Raw genomic sequence first — 21,278 nt, 5'->3', positions numbered from 1 at the left:
ATTCATATGAAACAAAAAGAATATGTAAAATATGCATAAGTTCAGTATCTAAAATTATTTTGCATTACCTAACTCACTTTATGATTACTCTACTATCTAAATATAGAGACATTCTCTCTCTCTGACTTTTACATTTCCTCCAGTCATACTAAGAGTCCTTGATAATTCCTTCCCCTCTGTCCTATTGCCCATGGTAAGATGGACAGGGAACAAGAGTGGCTAGGAAGGAGAAAGATGTGCTTTGTGGTGAATTATATATTTTTAATAAAATAATTGAATTATATAATAAAACAGTAGGATTCTATAGACATTATGAAAGGAAATATGTTAATTCAATGGTCGGCAAACCGCGGCTCGAGAGCCACATGAGGCTTTTTGGCCCCTTGAGTGTGGCTCTTCCACAAAATACCACGGCCTGGACGAGTCTATTTTGAAGAAGTGGCGTTAGAAGAAGTTTAAGTTTAAAAAATTTAGCTCTCAAAAGAAATTTCAATTATTGTACTGTTGATATTTGGCTCTGTTGACTAATGAGTTTGCCGACCACTGTGTTAATTGAACACTCTTCTGTAATTTTTGTAAGACATAAATCTGGAAAACTACTGTTATTAATAATATATGTATATATATATATTTCCAGTTAGCTTTTTAGGAACATTGCATAGGCAAAGCAAAACACTGCTTATAAACAATAAATTACTTTCTGATTTTGAGTACTCTAGAAGGATGGTAAAAAGTAATATCTTTATATCAATAAGTTTAATATTCCTGCTGCTATTAAAATATAAACTAGTCTTATCATTTTAGCAGTTTTAATTTATTTCCTTCTAAAATTTTAAATGCTTTATCATTTAGCATTCACTTAGTTACTTCACCTCAAAAAGAATAATCACAACCTTTTAACAATATACCTTTTTTAAACTAACATCGACATTGTACAAGTTTTTGGAATGCTTTCTTAAAATCTTCATTAAAGATTGTATAAATCAGTGGATTTATAAGGGAATTGAGATATCCAAGCCATGCCAAAAAATTTGACATTTCTTCAGAAATTTTACACTTTTCACAGACATTAACAACCAATTCTTTTACAAAAAAAGGAAGCCAACATATGACAAATGCACCCAAAATTAATCCCAGGGTAGTGGCTGCTTTGCGTTCTCTTGTTCCTGAGATCTTTTGCCTTCTCCAAGATTTCTCATGCTTGAATTCAGACCTGGGACTTTTCATTGTGCTATGAATTTTATCAAAGTCTGTTGATGGATCAGATAAAGACTTTTCTAGCATGTAGGTTGTGGAGACCAGTCTGGTGCTTTTCTCACCACTCTCCAAAAGAACTTGACCATTCAGCTCCTCCTTGGCAATCCTACTGGCTTGCCTCTTGTGGTATAACGTCTTTGCTGCTTTATATATTTTGTAGTAAAGGATCAAAATCAATGTCAATGGGATGTAGAAAGCTCCAAATGTTGAGTAAATAGTGGAAACAATGTGGTCGTGTTTGATGATGCATTCATCATCTCTACTAGTTCCTTGGTGCCTCCAGAACAGAGGAGGCATAGAGATAAAAACAGATATAATCCAAACTACTGTAATCATAATGCCAGCATTCTTGGGAGTCCTTTTCCTGGCATACTCGACAGCATCTGTGATTGCCCGATAGCGATCCAAAGCTATAGCAGAGAGATGCAAGATAGAGCACGTGCAGCATGTAATGTCAACGCTCAGCCAAATGTCACAGACCACTTGCCCCATAATCCAGCTCTCTTTCACAATGTACACGATGCTGAAAGGCATCACCAGGACAGCTACAAGAAAATCTGTAACTGCCAGGGAGCAAATTAAATAGTTGGCTGGGTGGTGCAGCTTCCGGGTCACGATAATTGCAGCGATAACAAGAGAGTTGATGGTGGTTGTCATCAGCGCCAGCCCAGAGAGAGTGAGGGACACCAGAATCTTGGATGGCATTCTGTTTAATAGTTCTTCTGAGGTCAAATTTTGATCAGATGAGTTTAAGAAATCCATTTCTTTGTTTGAGAACATTAATATAGCTGAAAAATAGATATCTGTAACAAAGGAGGGGAAAAACAGTTCAGAGAAAGCTTTAAATATTTTTCTCTTCCTTTTCAGAATAAATTTTAAAAAAGTACATGTGTATGTTTTTCCAAAACATTCTAAAGATTAAAAAAATGAGTTGAGATTCCTCATTTTCTTTTTTATTAAATTTAATTTAAGAAACAAATGAGAACAGCAACAAATAATAACTTTCAAAACATTCCTTGAAATACAGCTCAAATAAAATAATTTTTATGAGTAAACTAAACTATTATTCAGTAAAATCTCTACCATTATAGAATTGCATTAAAAAACTTTATTAATCCTAGCTATGATTTTCTCTGTTTGTGCCAGAAAAAGTTTAAAAGCACATGTCATTAATATTTATTTGTGCATTACATAAGAAAATATTATTTTAAAGTCAGTAGATAAAATCACAATCTTGTTCTTAATTCAAAGTTACATTAAGGACATTATTGTTGGGTTTATGAAGACTAAAGGAAAATTCAATGCATTTTATGTCATAATATAAAGGTTATAAAAAGAAAAGTAAACAAAAATAAAGTATTTTTAGTATCTCTCCAGCATTCGATGATTATTTTATGAAATAAGTAAAACATCAGAGTGTTTAGTAGTCTTTGTGGTTACAAGTAGTTAATTTAGTTTAAAATGAAATAAAATTAGATACAGTTAAATAACCGAACAACACTGCCCATTATTACAGTAACACATCTGACCAAATAACCGACCTACTAAGGTGAATGTGACAGTAAGGAGAGCTCAGCATGGCACACACCCTGAAGTGGAAATTATTCTGTTCTACAAGTCACAATTACAATGACCATGTAACCTTACTTTTGAAAGAAGACCCTCTAAACTGGCTTATGTTTTTTTGATTCAGTACATGATATTATCTAATTACAAGTTAATAAGAATGTAATCAAATAAGAATAATTATTTTTATAAGAATTTTTTTTGCATCTACCCTTCTCTCTTCTTGAATAATTCTTTATCAGCTGCCTAGATCTTAGGAAGAGACAGAAAGAACATGAAAATCTGAAACTTTATTCTTACTTATAACTAATAATAATTTTACCTCCATGTCCCTTAAATATTTTTTTACTTTAAATAGTTATGTTTCATTTGTTGGAACTAATAGAACAATAATTTAAAATACTTGGTAGTTTTATATCAAGTGCTTCCTTTGAAGTGTGTGTGTATTATAAAACATTGGCGTGCAGCATATTTAATATTCTGCTTGCATTTGGTTTATCAGCATTGCATTTAATTTTTATTTTCTCATATTTATTTAAGGCAGGTTCTGTTAGCTTCTCCTAAGCAAATTGAGGGGCAGAAGAAATTTGAAACCTACTACCTGGAAAATGAGTATTTCTGCGGTGTATAATTGAAAAGGAGTTGTATATCTACAATATAATTTATATCAACACTTACCTGTTTTTAAAAGGTAAGACAACTCCAGATGAAGAATGGAGGCTAAAGTTTCCTTTGCAATTCTAAACCAATTGTTCTGGAATTTAGTTTGCTTCAGAATCACCAGGAGGGCTTGGTAAAACACAGATGACTTGGTCAGAGTCTCTGGAGTTTGAAATTTAGTAAATCTGGGGCAGGGAGCCCAGATTTGCATTTCTAACAGGAGCCCAGGTGATGCTGATGCTGCTGGTCCCAGAAGTCAGGTGGGTGGCGGATAATCAATCTGGTTGTTCCTCAGCCATTTGTTAATCCTTTCACTGCTGTAGCATCTATGAATTCCTCTCATTGACAGCAGCTCTGACATTTCTACTGTACAACTTAACTTTCTCAGCGTCTCTCTTTCTCACATTCCAACTTACTTCTTGGAGTGTCTCAAATAAACGATCTTACTCCTACTTCTGATGGTTCCCTATTTTTTTGAGGTCTTAGGGCAGCTCTTGGACCTCCTGCTCTAGGCCTTTTAACTCCCTTCTCCCCACGTAATTTACACTCTTTTCAGCCTGTAGGAGTTACGCCATATGACCCTATTTCCTAAAACAATATTGGATCTCAGGTCCTGAGGCATAATGGTGTGCTTATCAGCACCATCAGAACTGTCATGAAAATCCTTGATATATGCTTTCAATATCAGTGAACCTCACAGTCTTTAGCTGTCTTCCCTAGAAACATCTCTGGGGTGGACGTGAGGGGTCAATGGTCAGTGGTGAAATGCTTACTCCAAAGCCATTTAGACATCTTGGAAACATGGTAGATTAATTAATTTCTACCTTCCTTCCAATTTTACCTGCATTATTCCATCATAAAATTTGCACTATGTATTCAATAAAAGGGTTATATATTTTCTTAATTGGTTAATTCTTTTGCTAGATTATTTAGCATTATGATAATTCATTTAAAAGTGCTGATATTTCCCATGTTATAAGCAAAAATAACTTTCTACTTTTATTTGTCTGATAATTTTGGCACACAGCCTTTTCAAGAGATAATCTTCAAATTACATTTTGAACAGAATATTAAAAAAGAGAAACTGAAAATAGTTCTGTGTGTCTCCATAATAAAACATAATTCTGTAGGAAAAAGGACCAGCTTATAATAAGAAAGTACATTATTTAATAATTCAACTTATTTCTCTAAGCATCACACTGTAGCATTCAAATTAAGTTCAATAAATGGTATTTAGTATTAAGGAAAAAAATAAAAACGTATCACATAAATTCTATTACAGTTTATAAGAAATCTTTTCATTATTAAATTTAGAAAAATTAATCTGATAGTGTATTTATAGAAAACAAAGAAAATAGGAAAACAAATGCAGCCAGTTGCAATTGGGTTTCTTTACCTTTTTGTCTTATTTTTCTTGCCATTTACAATTAGAATTTCAATAAATAATGTACCATTATTAATTCAAACACAGCCTGTAATCAGATTTGTTCATATTCCTTTACATCTAAAGTTCCCACGGTGAGTCCTCATGGTGCTAGGGGCCACCTCTGGGTTACTGAACATAGGCAATGTCACTCAAGTTTCTCCTACTCTTAACACATAGATTGTATTCTGTGTTTTGAATGTCTTCATCGAATAAGAGCCAGGATTACTCTTTAAATAGAGCCTGTAGTCCCATTGACTATATGTAGCCCTTTTGATAATAATACAGAGAGAAAAACTTCCCAGGATTTACTCAGCATGAATATTTGCCAATTTATTGAACTAGCTACATGATACATTTTATTCCTCTGCTTATATACATTAAAAAAATCTAATGTTAATTTATATTCAGTTGTATGTTTATGTTAATGTCCAATTATATTGTTCCTGTTCAGGTTAAACTATAAGCTCCTAGTTTAACTTACTTTAGATTATAAAGACCTGGAAGGGTTTATACACACATAGTTTTATTAATAACATGAAAGTAACATTCAGTTCTCTCAAGAACTCATGAGAACCTACAAAGTTGGCTGCTCTAATTAGAATAACAATAATACTTGTCTTTTCTGAGTTTCTACTTCTCCAGGGATGTTAACTGCTTTAATGTATTAGCCCACTTAATTGTCAGTGCTAATTATAAGATAGGTACAGTTATTTTCTCCCATTCCATAGGTAAGAAAAATGAAATATAGAGGTTTAATTAATGTTTTTACAGTAATAATATAACTGACTGGTAGAACAAACCATTTTACTGTCTGTGAAAGAGTTGTTACTTTACTTAATAACTCTTCTAGTATTGAGATCGATAAATTAACTAATTTTTTTCTGTAAAATATTGTTACAGACTAAGAATTGTATTCAAATGGAGGCAAGTATCCCATAGAATGAACTGTTTATTTTTTTCTGGAAATGTTTAAGATAATGACCAGGTTTAAATGTATATATTGATGTTCAAATTATAATGGTAGAAATGTGTTCATAGCATTTTCAAACATCTTTTATTGCTTTTTCAATTCTGAGACTTCCAATGTCCTTATTATATTTCTACTAGAGGCCCGGTGCATGAAATTCATGCAGGGGGTGTGTGTGTCCCTCAGCCCAGCCTGAACCCTCTCCAATTTGGGACCCCTCGAGGGATGTCTGACTGCCCTACAGGGATCGGGCCTAAATGGGCAGTTGGACATCCCTCTCACAATCCAGGACTGCTGGCTCCCAACTGCTCACCTGCCTGCCTTTCTGATTGCCCCTAACCACTTCTGCCTGCCAGCCTGATCACCCCCTAACCACTCCCCTACCAGCCTGATTGATGCCTAACTGCTCCCCTGCCAGCCTGATTGCCCCTAACTGCCCTCCCCTGCAGGCCTGGTCCCCCTAACTGCCCTCCCCTGCAGGCCTGGTCCCCCCCAACTGCTCTCCCCTGCAGGCCTGGGTCCTCCCCAACTGCTCTTCTCTGCAGGCCCGGTTACCCCCAACTTCCCTCCTCTGCCAGCCGGGTCACCCTTAACTGCCCTCCCCTGCAGGTTTGATCACCCCCAACTGTCCTCCCTTGCAGTACATAAACACCTAGTATCTTAAAGACAAGTACAAGGTATTATTTTGAAAATTTGTCCCTGAATAGGTTTGTTTGCTTGTTTGGTGAAGTTTGCTTTTGTTTGCTTCTTTTTTTTTACAACAAGAAAATTAATCAGCACATAAATAGCACTCAATAAACAGTTCTTAAGTATTTTTAGTATCTCTCCAGCATTATTAGTGATATCATTTGATTTAACAATTTCTATTTTCTTGATGCATAATAACTAGTTAACCAAGCTAAGATGGCACGGTTTAAGCAATTTCAAGCACAACAATCTCTCCTTTTTTAAAATTCTCTCTGTCTTTTTTTAAAATTTAAACCATAACTTGAAAGGCATTAGAATGCTACTTATATTTTATGCAAATGTACTAATGGAATAAAATGCATTTCATTTGAACATGATGTATACTCTTCTATTTTATTCTACTTTCTTTTGTAAGTATGTTAAAATGAAGCATTTCTCTTTCTCTTCTTTCATTTTAATCCACTTTCTCTTTTATGACCCATTTGACTTAAGCTTTATAAAGTACATATTTACATCTGGTAGAATTAGGAAGTACCAAGTGATTAACTGTGTATCATAAATAAAACAAATTATTAATACTGACATTTACTTAGCACCCTAGCGTTGGTAGAGCTGATATACAAAGCAGAAATCTAGCAAATAGTGTGAGTGCTTAATAACTGTCTGATCAAATTGGGTAGTTGATTTGTCATCTTCGACTAATAATATAGAATATTCAGCACTGAACAGAAGGCAGATGTCATATAGCCATGATTTGGAGCTCTACTTAAGTGCAATCTGGTCTCCTAGTCAGCTGGTTAATCAAGGCTATTAACTAAACTATGAAGAAAACCTTAACTTTTAAACTTGGATAAAACAAGCAGTGCTTGACTGAGACATATTTAGCTTAAATATATACTGGTTTCATATAAATATAAAGTATTAAGTAGTCATGATTTTATATAAGATAGATTATTTTCTGTTTTTATTTTATTTGGTTGGCTTTACTTAACGCTGTAGCACATATCTTGTTTGTCTCTGTTTTACACAGTAAATTATCATAGAATGCCAAGATATAAATTAAAGTGCAGAAGATTCAAACCCAAAATGATTATGAAAAATCTGTCTATATTTGAAAGTCCAGAAAGGAGAACACCTCTTTGTATACTTTGACTTAACATTGTTTTTCCATCTGAGAATATTGAAATTCCTACCAAGTAGTTTTTCTCTTCTCCAAAGTTTTTGTTTTAACTTAAAACATAAAAGGAATTGTCTAGAAGGCAGATCTGGATTGGAAATTTAATTTATAATTCATCCATTTATTGAAGCCCTGTGCCTCTATAAAATTGCCAGGGGTTGGTGAAGACAATGCATTGAAGAATGAATGAAAGATGAGTAAATGGAGAAAGTCAATGTGAAGTATTTATTTAGAGGTTTGGTTACCAATAAAAAATTTAAAATTTATAAACTTTTAAAAAGGCAAAAAATAGCCCTAGCTGGTTTGGCTCAGTGGATAGAGCATTGGCCTGAAGGGTCTCGGGTTTAATTCCAGTCAGGGGCACATGTCCGGATGGTGGGCTCGATTCCCAGTGAGGGACATGCAGGGGACAGCCAATCAATGATTCTCTCTGATCATTGATGTTTCTATCTCTCCCTCTTCCTTCCTCTCTGAAATCAATAAAAATATATTTTAAAAAGGCAAAAATAGATGAAAACTCAAAATTGAGCTCTTGGACTTACTGTTTTTAAACACAAAGATAATTTGGTATATTTGTGCAATAAGATGCTAAAGCTGTCAGATAAAGTAAAAAGTTAAAATATAAATTTAACCACAATTTATTGATTTGTTTATTATGACTTTCCTCATTAGAATGTAATCTCTATAAGAGCAAAGATTTTAATCCCTGGGCCTGGGACAAAATTTGGCTCATACAATAAGTAAAAAAAATTATGAATGAATGAAAACCACTCCATGTTAATTCAAAGTGAAAGAAAGAATGCATTCATTCACATTGCTGACATATGTTGGTACAACCCATGGAGACAATATTTGATACAATAATTTTATTTCCAATAATTTATTCTATAAATATATTTCCATGTGTGAAAAAGAAGTATGTACATCAATAGATAAAGATAAATAAATTATTGTATAGAAGGAATCTATATTTTTATATGAAAACTAGAGGCCCGGTGCATGAAATTCATGCATGGGGGGTGGTGTCCCTCAGCCCAGCCTGCACCCTCTCCAATATGGGACCCCTCGAGGGATGTCCAACTGCCCGTTTAGGCCTGATCCCAGTAGGGGGTTCTACTGGGATCAGGCCTAAACGGGCAGTTGGACATCCCTCTCACAATCCAGGACTGCTGGCTCCCAACTGCTCTTCTGCCTGCCTTCCTGATTGCCCCTAACTGCTTCTGCCTGCCAGCCTGATCACCCCCTAACCACTCCCCTGCCAGCCTGATTGATGCCTAACTGCTCCCCTGCCAGCATGTTTGCCCCTAACTTCCCTCCCCTGCAGGCCTGGTCCCTCCCAACTGCCCTCCCCTGCTGGCCATCTTGTGTCAGCCATCTTGTGTCCACATGGGGGCAGGATCTTTGACCACATAGGGGCAGCCATATTGTGTGTTGGAGTGACAGTCAATTTGCATATTACTCTTTTATTAGATAGGATAGAGGCCTGGTGCACAGGTGGGGGCCAGCTGGTTTGCCCTAAAGGGTGTCCTGGATCAGGGTGGGGGTTCCCTTGGGGCATGGGGCGGCCTGGGCAAGGAGCCTGTGGTGGTTTTCAGGCCAGCCATGCCCCCAGGCAACCCAAGTGGAGGCCCTGGTATCTGGGATTTATTTATCTTCTATAATTGAAACTTTGTAGCCTTGAGTGGATGCCTGGGCCTGCCAGGGTGTGTGGAAAGCTTGGCTTCCTCCATTGCCAGGGAAATCCAAGCCCCCTCTCACTCCATGGCCACAGCCATCTTGGTTGTGGTTAATTTGCATACCCGCTCCTGATTGGCTGGTGGGCATGGCTTGTGGTTATAGCAGAGTGATAGTTAATTTGCATATTACTTTTTTATTAGATAAGATATTTTCAATACATTTTAAAGTGAAAAAAGTCAGAGTGCACAAAATATCTATAGTATGTTACAATTCATGTAACAAAGAATATTTATGTGCCCTAGTGCCTTAGCTGGTTTGGCTTAGTGGATAGAGCATCGGCCTGTGGACTGAAGGGTCCCAAGTTTGATTCAGGTCAAGAGCACTTACCTTAGTTGCAGGCTCAATCCCTGGCCCTGGTTGGGGCACATATGGAAGGCAACCAATAGATGTGTCTCTCTCACATTGATGTTTCTCTCTCTGTCTCTCCCTCTCCCTTTCACTCTCTCCAAAAAATCAATGAGAAAATATCCTCTGGTGAGGATTAATAATAACAACAAAAAAGAATACTTATGAAAATACTTGCTTATTTGTACATAGAATATCTTTGGAAAGATACACAAGCATCTGTCAACTGTGGTTATCTCCAGAGAATAGAAATGTATGGTGAGGGAGATAAGGTTTGGAAAGATACTAAAATTTTGCACACATTATGCATTTGTTACCTGTATTTTTTTTTTGATGTTTCTTTTTTTTTCCAATTTTTTTTATTGATTAAGGTATTACATGTGTCCATAACTCCCCATTGCCCCCGACCCCACTCCTATAAATGCCCTCACCCCCCCAGTATCTTGCGTCCATTGATTATGCTTATATGCATGCATACAAGTCTTTCGGTTGATCTCTTACCTCCCCCCGCCCTCCCCAGCCTTCCCACTGTAATTTGACAGTCTGTTCGATGCTTCTCTGCCTCTGTATCTATCTTTTTGTTCATCGGGTTATAATGTTCTTTATTATCCATAAATGAGTGAGATCATGTGGTATTTTTCTTTCACTGACTGGCTTATTTCACTTAGCATAATGCTCTCCAGTTCCATCCATGCTGCTGCAAATGGTAAGAATTCCTTCTTTTTTAAAGCAGTGTAGTATTCCATTGTGTAGATGTACCATAGTTTTCTAATTCAGTCATCTGCTGATGGGCACTTAAGCTGTTTCCAAATTATAGCTATGGTGAATAATAAAACTAACTAACTGATCAAACAAACTTATTGAGTATATTAGTTTGTGTCAAACACTTTCTTAAGTACTTTGTCTGGTCTTATTTGAGAGTTGGAGAAAGGAGATAAGTGAAGAATATAGGTTTGTAGCTCGTGAATATGTGAACATTGATGTATTGAGGGAGGTGAAAAAAGCAGGAACTTGGAGTTTTCATGTGTCATAGATGCTTGTTTTCACTTTGAAAAGGAGACTGTGTCATCTATTAAGGGGGAGGAGGTAGGAATCATGAAGGGCAAGATGAACATTTGGCACAGTGGCTATAGAGAGTAGGAAGGGAGGTTATCAAAGGCAGAGAAAGTATTCTGTGTATTGTTTAGAGCTGCATGAGCATAAATCTTTGCTAGGTTGCATTTTTCTCTTTGGGAATGCTCAGTAGTTTTAGTATAAGAGTAGAAAATGAACATTGTTGGATTACATATCTTGTGAGAGAAGCACAGGGTAGCAAGGGAGTTGAGGATATTAGTCAAAAAGTCAACTGATAAAGATACCAATTGGGAGGTAACTTTAGTTTACAAATAGAGGAGGTGGTATCTTGGAAGAAGGAGTTAGTTTAATTAGTTAAGTGACGATTTCAAGACAGAGTTCTTTTTTATTCCATATTATTATTTTATATACTAGTATAACTAGAGTCCCGATGCACAAAATTCATGCAAGAGTAGGCCTTCCTTCCCTTGGCTGCCGGCACTGGCTTCCCTTTGGCACCCAGGACCTGGGCTTCCCTCTGGTTGCCGGCAGGCACCCAGGATCCTGGCTTTGTCTGGAAGGTCGTCTGGGAGGATTACTGGTCTAATTAGCATATTATGCTTTTATTATTATAGGTTGTTGATAGTATTACAGATATATCCCATCTTCCCCTCTTTTTCTCCCCCCTCCCAGCTCCAACCCATCCATCCAAGTCTTCACTACCCTATTGCCCATGTCCATGGGCTATGCATATAAATATATAAGTTCTTTGGTTTATTTCTTTTTGTTCCCCCAACCCCACATCAAGGTATGTCAGTCTGTTTCATCCTTCCCTAATTCAGGTGTTATTTTGTTGGTCAATTCATTTTGTTCATTAGATTCCATAAATAAGTGAGATCATGTGATATTTCTTTTTCTCATTTTGGCTTATTTCACTTAGCATAATATTTTCCAGGTCCATCCATGCTGTCCCAAAGGGTAAGAGATCTCTTTCTTTGAATAAACTTTATTTAGTATATTCTGTAGTGTAAAATGTCCCACAGCTTTTTTATCCTTTCATTTACTGATGGGACACTTGGGCTGTTTCCAAATCTTAGCTATTGTAAATAATGTGGCTATGTACATAGGGGTAATTATATTCTTTCTGATTGGTGTTTTGGGGTTTTTAGGACATATTCAGAGAAGTGGGATCACTGTGTCAAATGGAAGTTTCATATTTAACTTATTTAGGAAACTCCATACTGTTTCCATAATGACTGCACCAGTCAGCATTCCCACCAGCAGTGAACTGGTGTTCCTTTTTCTCCACATCTTCACCAGCACTTGTTTGTTGATTTTTTTTTATGATAGACATCCTGACAGATGTGAAGTGATATTTCATTGTGGTTTTAATTTGCATTTCTCTGATGATCAGTGACTTTGAGCATTTTTTCATGTGTCTCTTTGCCATTTGTATGTCCTCTTTGGAGAAATGTCTATTCAGGTCTTCTGCCCATTTTTTAATTGGATTGCTGATCTTCCTTTTGTTGAGTTGTATGAGTACTTTATATATTTTGGATATTAACCTCTAGTATACTATTATACTATTATACATTATGTTGGTTTACATTATATACACCTTACAATTATATTTAGGGACACTAACGGCATTGCATTCCATTGATTCTACTTTGAATAAACTTTATATGCTCATAGACAGATCTGTATTGATATGGGAGCCCAGTTAGATTTGTCTTCCAGACTCTTACCCACTCCTACCACTGCTTACTTTGCATATATTCATATTTCTGCACATCAAAAGTATAATAGCCTTTAAAAACAAAAGTTACTTTTATTATATGAGGATGGTATTCTATTATGATAAATGTCTATAATAATACTCAGGAAACTAAATATATCTAAAATTTTATTTATTTTTTAGACACTTGTTTCCAGAACAGCTGATTATTGAAGTCTTGATCTTTTTGCTCAAAAAAGTTAAAAAAAAAAAGGTTTTTTTCTTTCACTGACTGGCTTATTTCACTTAGCATAATGCTCTCCAGTTCTTTTAACTTTTAAGGTTTTTTTAACTTTTTTGAGCAAAAAGATCAAGACTTCAATAATCAGCTGTTCTGGAAACAAGTGTCTAAAAAAATAAATAAAATTTTAGATGTATTTAGTTTCCTGAGTATTATTATAAACATTTATCATAATAGAATACCATCCTCATATAATAAAAGTAACTTTTGTTTTTAAAGGCTATTATACTTTTGATGTGCAGAAATATGAATATATGAAAAGTAAGCAGTGGTAGGAGTGGGTAAGAGTCTGGAAGACAAATCTAACTGGGCTCCCATATCAATACAGATCTGTATATGAGCATATAAAGTCCATAAACATGAGTATTATAAATAAAAATTAAATAAATATTATTTACCTCATTTCTATTTATATGTTATTACTACTCAAATAGGTTTAAGTTAATATTTTAATGATTTGTGCTGTAATAAGAGTTTTCAATGTCAATAAATCATGTAAATAATTCTGAGAGCAAATTCTTTTTGTGGATTCAGCAAGCAGAATTATTAAGAGTATATGAGTTAATGCATTTGAAAGATTTTTCTAAGCCCTGTCAAAGTTGATTTGTCTTTTATCTTATGAGTTTTAAAAAGCATGTAGAATAATCTAATTAATCAACAAATATCTATTTTAGTTCTTAGATTACTAATGAACTATTTTTTTTGTCCTTTGGATTCAGTCATCAACTTAAAATTTAACTTATTATTTTCTGTCAAATGTCAATTGTCATAAAATGGTGTAAGAAATTATAATAAAAAAGACGTCCTTGTGACAGACCATTATTTTTCTATCAAAGCTGAAGTTTAACATGCAGTAGAAATAAAATACCATATTTAGCAATCAATTTTCTCTTTGAGATGGAGAAATCTCACAAAAGTTATGAAAAATGTTTCATATGTTAAATATGCAACAGTTCTGATAACTTTCTTGTTGTCCTAGTCTGTCTAAGAAAAGGAGAGCATAATACGTATAAAGTTCCCAAAGGGCATTTTAATATTAATTAACTTAATAGTTAATAAGTACATCTTTAGGGGAATAACTGGAAATATATCCTATGAGTATTAAGTTTTACAAGGTCAAACATCTTGATGATACTAAATAAGCACTGAATTAACACAAGTACTAAGTATTATACCCATAAAACACTCATTTTAGATGGCTGTGCAATTCAAAATTTAGGCATAAGAGATAAAAGCAAAGAATATCCATGTGCCCATGGTTTGTTCTATAATCAGTGACAAAAGGTTATACTGACTAAGGCTATCCCTAACCCATTTGTGTTAATTCAGTGCTTGTTTAGTATCATCAAGATGTTTGACCTTGTAAAACTTAATACTCATAGGATATATTTCCAGTTATTCCCCTAAAGATGTACTTATTAACTAGCATCCTTGGCATGTCTACTGACTCTACCTTTAAGAAGGCAGCATATGATCAATATGCTTTTTATCTGTATGAAAGGTCCAGAATGGGATCCTCTCCTGTATCTTGCTGTGGTTTGTATGGCCCAATTCAATATTACAATTTCTTTTTCTTTTCTTTTTAAAATTACTTTACTTTTATTATTTCTGTTCCTTTTATTATAACCTATCCCCACATACTTTGTATTTTATTTCTTAAAATATGTCTTTATTGCCTGGCTGGTATAGCTCAGTGGTTGAGCATTGACCTATGAACCAGGAGTTCACGGTTCAATTCCCGGTTAGGGCACATGCCTGGGTTGTGGGCTTGATCCCCAGTGTGGGGCATGCAGAAGGCAGCTGATCGATGATTCTCTCTCATCATTGATGTTTCTCTCTCTCCCTCTCTGAAACCAATAAAAATATATATTAAAAAAAGTCTTTATTGATTTTAGGGAGAGAGGAAGGGAGAATAAAAGACATAAACATTGATAAGAAACATCAATGAGCCATTTGATACTGGCTGAATGGTTGGATTTCTTATTTTATACAATCATGCCCTTCAGAAATCCTGATTAATTCAATTAAAACATATGAATTCAATTAATGACATGAATTTGAAGAAACTTTGAATTTATTTAAGGATAAATGTAGTGAGGGCAACTTCGAGTTTTTAAATTCTTCACGTTTAGGCAATTAGACAAGTTAGTATCTCTATCCTGCCTAATATTCTGAAATATACTAAAACATTTTTTAAGAGATAGTTGAGGCAGAAATGTTTTTTTCCATAATGCAGTACTTTTTCAGAAATAGATAACTACTTATGATTATTGTCTCAAAGCAATCTTTATTGAGGAGGCATGCCGTGACCTGCACAGCAGGTTCAGGAGGGACTGCAGGAAGGCTGACGCACAATGAAGACACTACTCAAGAAATAAGTTTAAAGAATGGGAGCCAGGTGGAACCTCTTTTGGGAGAAGAACCATGAGTCCTAGTCTTGCCTGTTTTCATTTAGCGGGATCAGGCCTAAGCTGGCAGTTGGACATCCCTCTCGCAGTCCAGGACCCCTCAGGGGATATAGCAGTGTGCCAAGGAGCAGGCGGCCAGGGAGGAGCTAAAATCGGGGCCGGGCACCATGCTGCTCGCACTTATTCTGGCCTGCTGAGCCAGGTGCCATGGAGTCGCACTCATCCCGGTCTGCTGTGTCTGCTGCCGCAGAATCAGGAGAGGCTCCCGCCGTGGCAGCTTGCCAGCCATGAGCCCAGCTTCTTGCTGAGTGGTGCTCCCCCTGTGCGAGTGCACTGACCACCAGGGGGCAACTCCTGCATTGACTGTCTGCCCCCTGGTGGTCAGTGTGCATCATAGTGACCAGTCGTTCCAATTGTTCCACCGTAATGGCCGTAATGGTTGCTTAGGCTTTTATTACCCTAATATATAAAAACCCAGGGTCCATAACATCCAAAACGACTGAAGGCTCAACCGACCGAAAGTAGGTCCTGTAGTCAGTGCTGGGTTGTCGTGGCAACTTAGCACTGACTGCTGAAGAGCTGCGGATCAGGACTGGAGAGAGGCCTGAATAGAGAGGCAGGATCTGATTTGCAGCCTCCGTGGCAGCTGTTGATGAGCCATTGACTCTCTCTTTCTCTCCAGGCTTTGCCAGCAGCCACACCTCTGTTTCTCTCCAGGCTTCTGTGGGGGCTGCTGATCAGCCCCGCCTCTCTGATCAGGCCTGGAGATAGGCCCGGAGATGCTGACTGGCATAGAAACTGACCAATCAGAACCAAACCTGGGTGAACTGTGAGGAGCCAATGGCTGCCTAGAAGGTGGAGCTTTTGACACTGACTGACATAGAAACCGACCAATCAGAACCAAACTGACCGGCAGGGGAGGGCAGTTGGGGACAAGATCAGGCCTGCAGGGGAGGGCAGTTGGGGGCCAGATCAGGCCTGCAGGGTAGGGCAGTTAGGGGCGATCGGGCAGGCAGAGGCAGTTAGGGGCGATCAGGCAAGCAGGGGAGGGCCATTGGGGGTGATCAGGCAGGCAGGCAGAGGCAGTTAGGGGCAATCAGGTAGGCAGGCAGGTGAGTGGTTAAGAGCCAGCTGTCCCAGATTGTGAGAGGGATGTCTGACTGCCAGTTTAGGCCTGATCCCACAGGATCGGCAGTCGGACATGCCCCTAGGGGTCCCCGATTGGGGAGTGTGCAGGCTGGTCTGAGGGAACCCCTCCCCCCCTCCCATGCATGAATTTCATGCACTGGGCCACTAGTATAGGATATATAGTTATATATATATATATATATATATATATATATATATATATATATATATATATATATATAAAAAACTATATATCCTATATAATAAAAGCCTAATATCCTAAGTCTCTGGTCCTCGGGTCCTCCATTCAACCAATCAAAGCGTATTATGCTAATGATATATTAAGGCCACTCAACTGCTTGCTATAATGTGCACTGACCACCAAGGTGCAGACAGTCAGCCGGTCAACCAGTCGCTATCAAGTGCACTGACCACCAGGGGGCATACGCTCCAACTGGTAGGTTAGCTTGCTGGGGTCCAGCTAATCGGGACTGAGTGAGACAGGTCAGACATGCACTGGAGCCCTCCCATGGGTAGCCAACCTCCTGCATCCCTCCCCGGCCCTGATCATGCACTGGTGGGGTCCCTTGACATGGCCTGCACCTCTCTGCAATCCAGGACCTCTCGGTGGATGTTGGAGAGCTGGTTTTGGACTGATTCCACAGGCCAGGCCAAAGGACCCCTCTGGTGCATGAATTCATGCACCAGGTCTCTAATAAAAATATTTTTTTATTGATGTCAGAGAGGAAGAGAGAGGGAGAGAGAGATAGAAACAACAATGGTGAGAGAGAATCATTAATCAGCTGCCTCCTGCATGCCCCCTATTGGGGATCAAGCCCACAACCCCGGCATGTGCCCTAGACCAGAATGGAACCTGGGACACTTCAGTCCATAGACAGATGCTCTATCCACCAACCCATACCAGCCAGGCTGTTGGTATTAAAATACTGTTGGTATTTTAATAGGGATTTCATTGAATCTGTAGGTTGCTTTGTGTAGTATGGACATTTTAATGATGTTGATTCTACCAATCCATGAACACAGTATACTCTTCTACTTGTTAAGGTCTTCCTCTATCTTTTTTGTCAACATCCTGTAGTTTACTGAGTACAAGTTTTTTTACCTCCCTGTTAAGTTTATTCCTAAGTATCTTAATTTTTTGTTGCAATGGTAAATGGGATTGTTTGCTTAGTTTCCCTTTCTTAGAATTCATTATTGGTGTATAAAAATGGCATCAATTTCTGGGTATTACTTTTGTATCCTGCTACATTGTCGAACTTCTTTATTAAATTTAGTAGTTTTTTGGTGGAGTCTTTAGGGTTTTCTATGTACAATATCATGTCGTCTGTGAATAGTAAGAGTTTTACTTCCTCCTTTCCAGTTTAGATGTCTTTTATTTCTTCTTATTCTCTGATCACTGTGGCTAGGACTTCCAATACTATCCTATCTAATAAAAAAATAATATGCAAATTAACCATCACTCTGCTACTCTCACAAGCCATGTCCACCAGCCAATCAGGAGCAAGTATGCAAATTAACCCAACCAAGATGGCTGCGAACAGGAGGCTTGGGTTGCCCCCGGTGATGGAGGAAGCCAATCTTTCTACACACCCTGGCCAGCCCAGGCCTGCACTCAAGGCTACAAAGTTTCAATTATAGAAGATAAATAAATCCCAACAAAAATGGCGGCAGCCACAAGCTGGAGAGAGCAGGAGGTTAGGGTTGCCCCCAGCGATGGAGGAAGCCAAGCTCCCGCAGCCCTGGCCTGACTTGGCCTCCACTACAAAGTTTCAATTATAGAAGATAAATAAATCCCAGATACCAGGGCCTCTGCTTAGGTCGCCGGAGGGCGTGGTCAGCCTGCAAACCACCACAGGCCCTTGCCCAGGCCTCCCCACACCCCAAGGGAACCCCCACCCTGATCCAGGACACCCTTCAGGGCAAACCAGCTGGCCCCCACCTGTGCACCAGTCCTCTATCCTATCTAATAAAAGATTAATATGCAAATTCATGCACAGAGGTGTGTGTCCCTCAGCCCAGCCTGTACCGTCTCCAATCTGGGACCCCTCGAGAGATGTCCGACGGCCCTACTGGGATCAGGCCTAAACAGGCAGTTGGACATCCCTCTCACAATCCAGGACTACTGGCTCCCAACTGCTCGCCTGCCTGCCTTCCTGATTGCCCCTAACCACTTCTGCCTGCCAGCCTGATCACCCCATAACCATCACTTCAACACACAAGATGGCTTCCCCCATGTGGACACAAGATGGCAGCCACAAGATGGCCAGAAGGGGAGGGCAGTTAGGGGGACCAGGCCTGCAGGGGAGGGCAGTTAGGGGCAAACAGGCTGGCAGGGGAGCAATTATGCATCAATCAGGCTGGCAGGGGAGTGGTGAGGGAGTGATCCGGCTGGCAGACAGAAGCAGTTAGGGGCAATCAGGAAGGCAGGCAGAAGAGCAGTTGGGAGCCAGCAGTCCGGGATTGTGAGAGGAATATCCGACTGCCCTACCGGGATCGGGCCTAAATGAGCAGTCGGACATCCCTCAAGGGGTCCCAGATTGGAGAGGGTACAGGCTGGGCTGAGGGACACACACCACTGTGCACGAATTTCGTGCACCAGGCCTCTAGTGTTGAATAAGAGTGGTGAAAGTGGAAATCCTTGTCTTGTTCCTGTTCTTAGGGGAAATGGTTTTAGTTTTTTTTCACTGAGTATGATGTTGGCTGTAAGTTTGTCATATATGGCTTTTATTATATTGAGATATGATCCCTCTATTCCAACTTTTCTGAGAGTTTTTATAAGAAATGGTATATGATTTTGTCAAATATTTTTCTGTGTCTATTGATATGATCTAATAATTTTTGTTTTTCAATTTGTTTATGTGATATATCATGTTTACTGATTTGCAAATATTGTACCAGCCTTGCATCCCTGCAATAAATCCCACTTGGTCATGGTGTATGATCTTTTTAATATATTGTTGGATCCAATTTGCCAATATTTTGTTGAGGATTTTAGCATCTATGTTCATAAGGATATTGGCCTATAGTTCTTTCATTGTAGTTTCCTTATTTGGTTTTGAAGTTAGGATAATCCTAGTCTCATAAAAAGAGGTTGAAGTGTTTCTTCCTTTTGGATCTTTTGGAATAGTTTCAGGAGGATATATGTTAGTTCTTTGAATGTTTAGTAAAACTCACCTGTGAAGCTGTCTTGACCAGGGCTTTTCTTTGCTGGATGTTTTTTGATTACTGCTTCAATTTCATCAGTTGTTATTGGGCTATTCAGGTTTTCTGATTTTTCCTGATTCAGTTTTAGAATATTGTATTTTTTAGGAATTTGTTTATTTCATCCACATTGTTGTTCATAGTATTTTCTTACAATCCTTTGTATTTCTGTGGTGTCAGTTGTTACTTCACCATTTTTGTTTCTGATTTTAGTAATTTTTCTGATTTTATTTATTTTTTCGATGCTGTCTTCTAATTCACTGATCCAATCTTTAGCCTCCCCTAATCAGAAATAAAATAAATAAAATAAAATAGCAACTGGTCGACCAGTCATTTGGTTGTTTGGTCACTTAGGCTTTTATATATATACTAGAGGCCTGGTGCATGAAAATTCATGCACTGGAGGGGGGGGTCCCTCTGCCTGGCCTGCCTCCCCTCACATTCCAGGAGCCCTCAGGGGCAGGAGGCGACCCGGCAATCAGGGGAAGGCGACGCCCCATCACACCTCTGCTGCTGCCACTGCCGGCAGCTCAAGCCTCAGCTGGCCCTGGTTACCTGAGCCTCGGGCAGCCCTGGGAGGCTGGGCAGCAGCCATCCGAGGCTTGCCTGCTCCTTGGGCTGGCACTGAGTGGCTGGGGGACTGAGGGGACTGGGGGACTCTGGAGGCAGGCGCATGGCAAGGCCAGGCCTGCCTGGGGATGGGCCCAGCCTTGCTGCGCACCTGCCACCCCGGCGGGGCTGTGGGGACTGCGTGCCACCATCTTGTGGCTGTGGGCACCGCCATCTTTGAGGGCGGGGCAGTCAATTACCATATTCCCTCCTTATTGGCTGTTGGCACTGCCATCTTTGAGGGAGGAGCAGTCAATTAGCATATTCCCTCCTTATTGGCTGTGAGTGCCGCCATATTTGAGGGCGGGGCAGTCAATTAGCATATCCCCTCCTTATTGGCTGTGGGCGCTGCCATCTTTGCGATGGTGTGAGGGTCAATTAGCATATTCCCTCTTTATTAGATAGGACTAGTGGCCCAGTGCACAAAATTCATGCACAGGGGCGGGTGTCCCTCATCCCGGCTTGCACCCTCTCCAATCTGGGACCCTTTAGGGGATGTCCGATTTCTGGTTTAGGGATCAGACCTAAACTGGCAGTCGAACATCCCTCTCACAATCTGTGACCACTGGCTCCTAACCGCTCACCTGTCTTCCTGCCTGATCTCCCCTAACCACCCTGCCTGCTGGCCTGATTGCCCCCAACTTCCCCCCCTCTGGCCTGATCGCCCCCAACTGCTCCCCCTGCCAGCCTGCTCACCCCCGACTTCCCCCTCTTCCTTCCGCTGGCCTCCTTGTCCCCAACTGCCTCCCTCTACTGGCCTGATCATCCACAACTGCTCCCCCTGCCGGCCTGCTCGCCCTCAACTGCCCTCCCCTGCCAGCCTGATAGCCCCTAACCTCCTCTGCCTCGTCCCCGCCACCATGGCTTTGTCCGGAAGGACGTCCGGATGGTCTCCCGGTCTAATTAGCCTATTACCCTTTTATTAGTATAGATAGATTTCTTCTTCTCATTATAGCAGTCCCTTTAGCATTTATTGCAGTCCTGGTTTGGTGGTGGTAAATTCCTTTACCCATTTTTT

General features: G+C 39.2%; 1 protein-coding gene across 1 annotated transcript in view; it reads right to left on the bottom strand.

Moving 5' to 3' along the window:
• Positions 1 to 650: 650 nt before the first annotated feature.
• HTR1F (5-hydroxytryptamine receptor 1F) overlaps positions 651 to 21,278 on the bottom strand; it is a 133,120-nt gene continuing 112,492 nt past the window's right edge. Inside the window, exon 3 of the mRNA XM_080655222.1 lies at positions 651 to 2,060. Coding sequence (XP_080511348.1) covers positions 919 to 2,037 — 1,119 coding nt within the window. The 5' untranslated portion in view covers positions 2,038 to 2,060 and the 3' untranslated portion in view covers positions 651 to 918. The remainder of the gene's footprint in view (positions 2,061 to 21,278) is intronic.

This window comes from Plecotus auritus (assembly GCF_963455305.1).
Source record: "Plecotus auritus genome assembly, chromosome: 2".
Classification (NCBI taxonomy): domain Eukaryota; kingdom Metazoa; phylum Chordata; class Mammalia; order Chiroptera; family Vespertilionidae; genus Plecotus; species Plecotus auritus.
The sequence above is the reverse complement of the archived record's forward strand: the minus strand, read 5'-3'. Positions and strand labels throughout refer to the sequence as shown.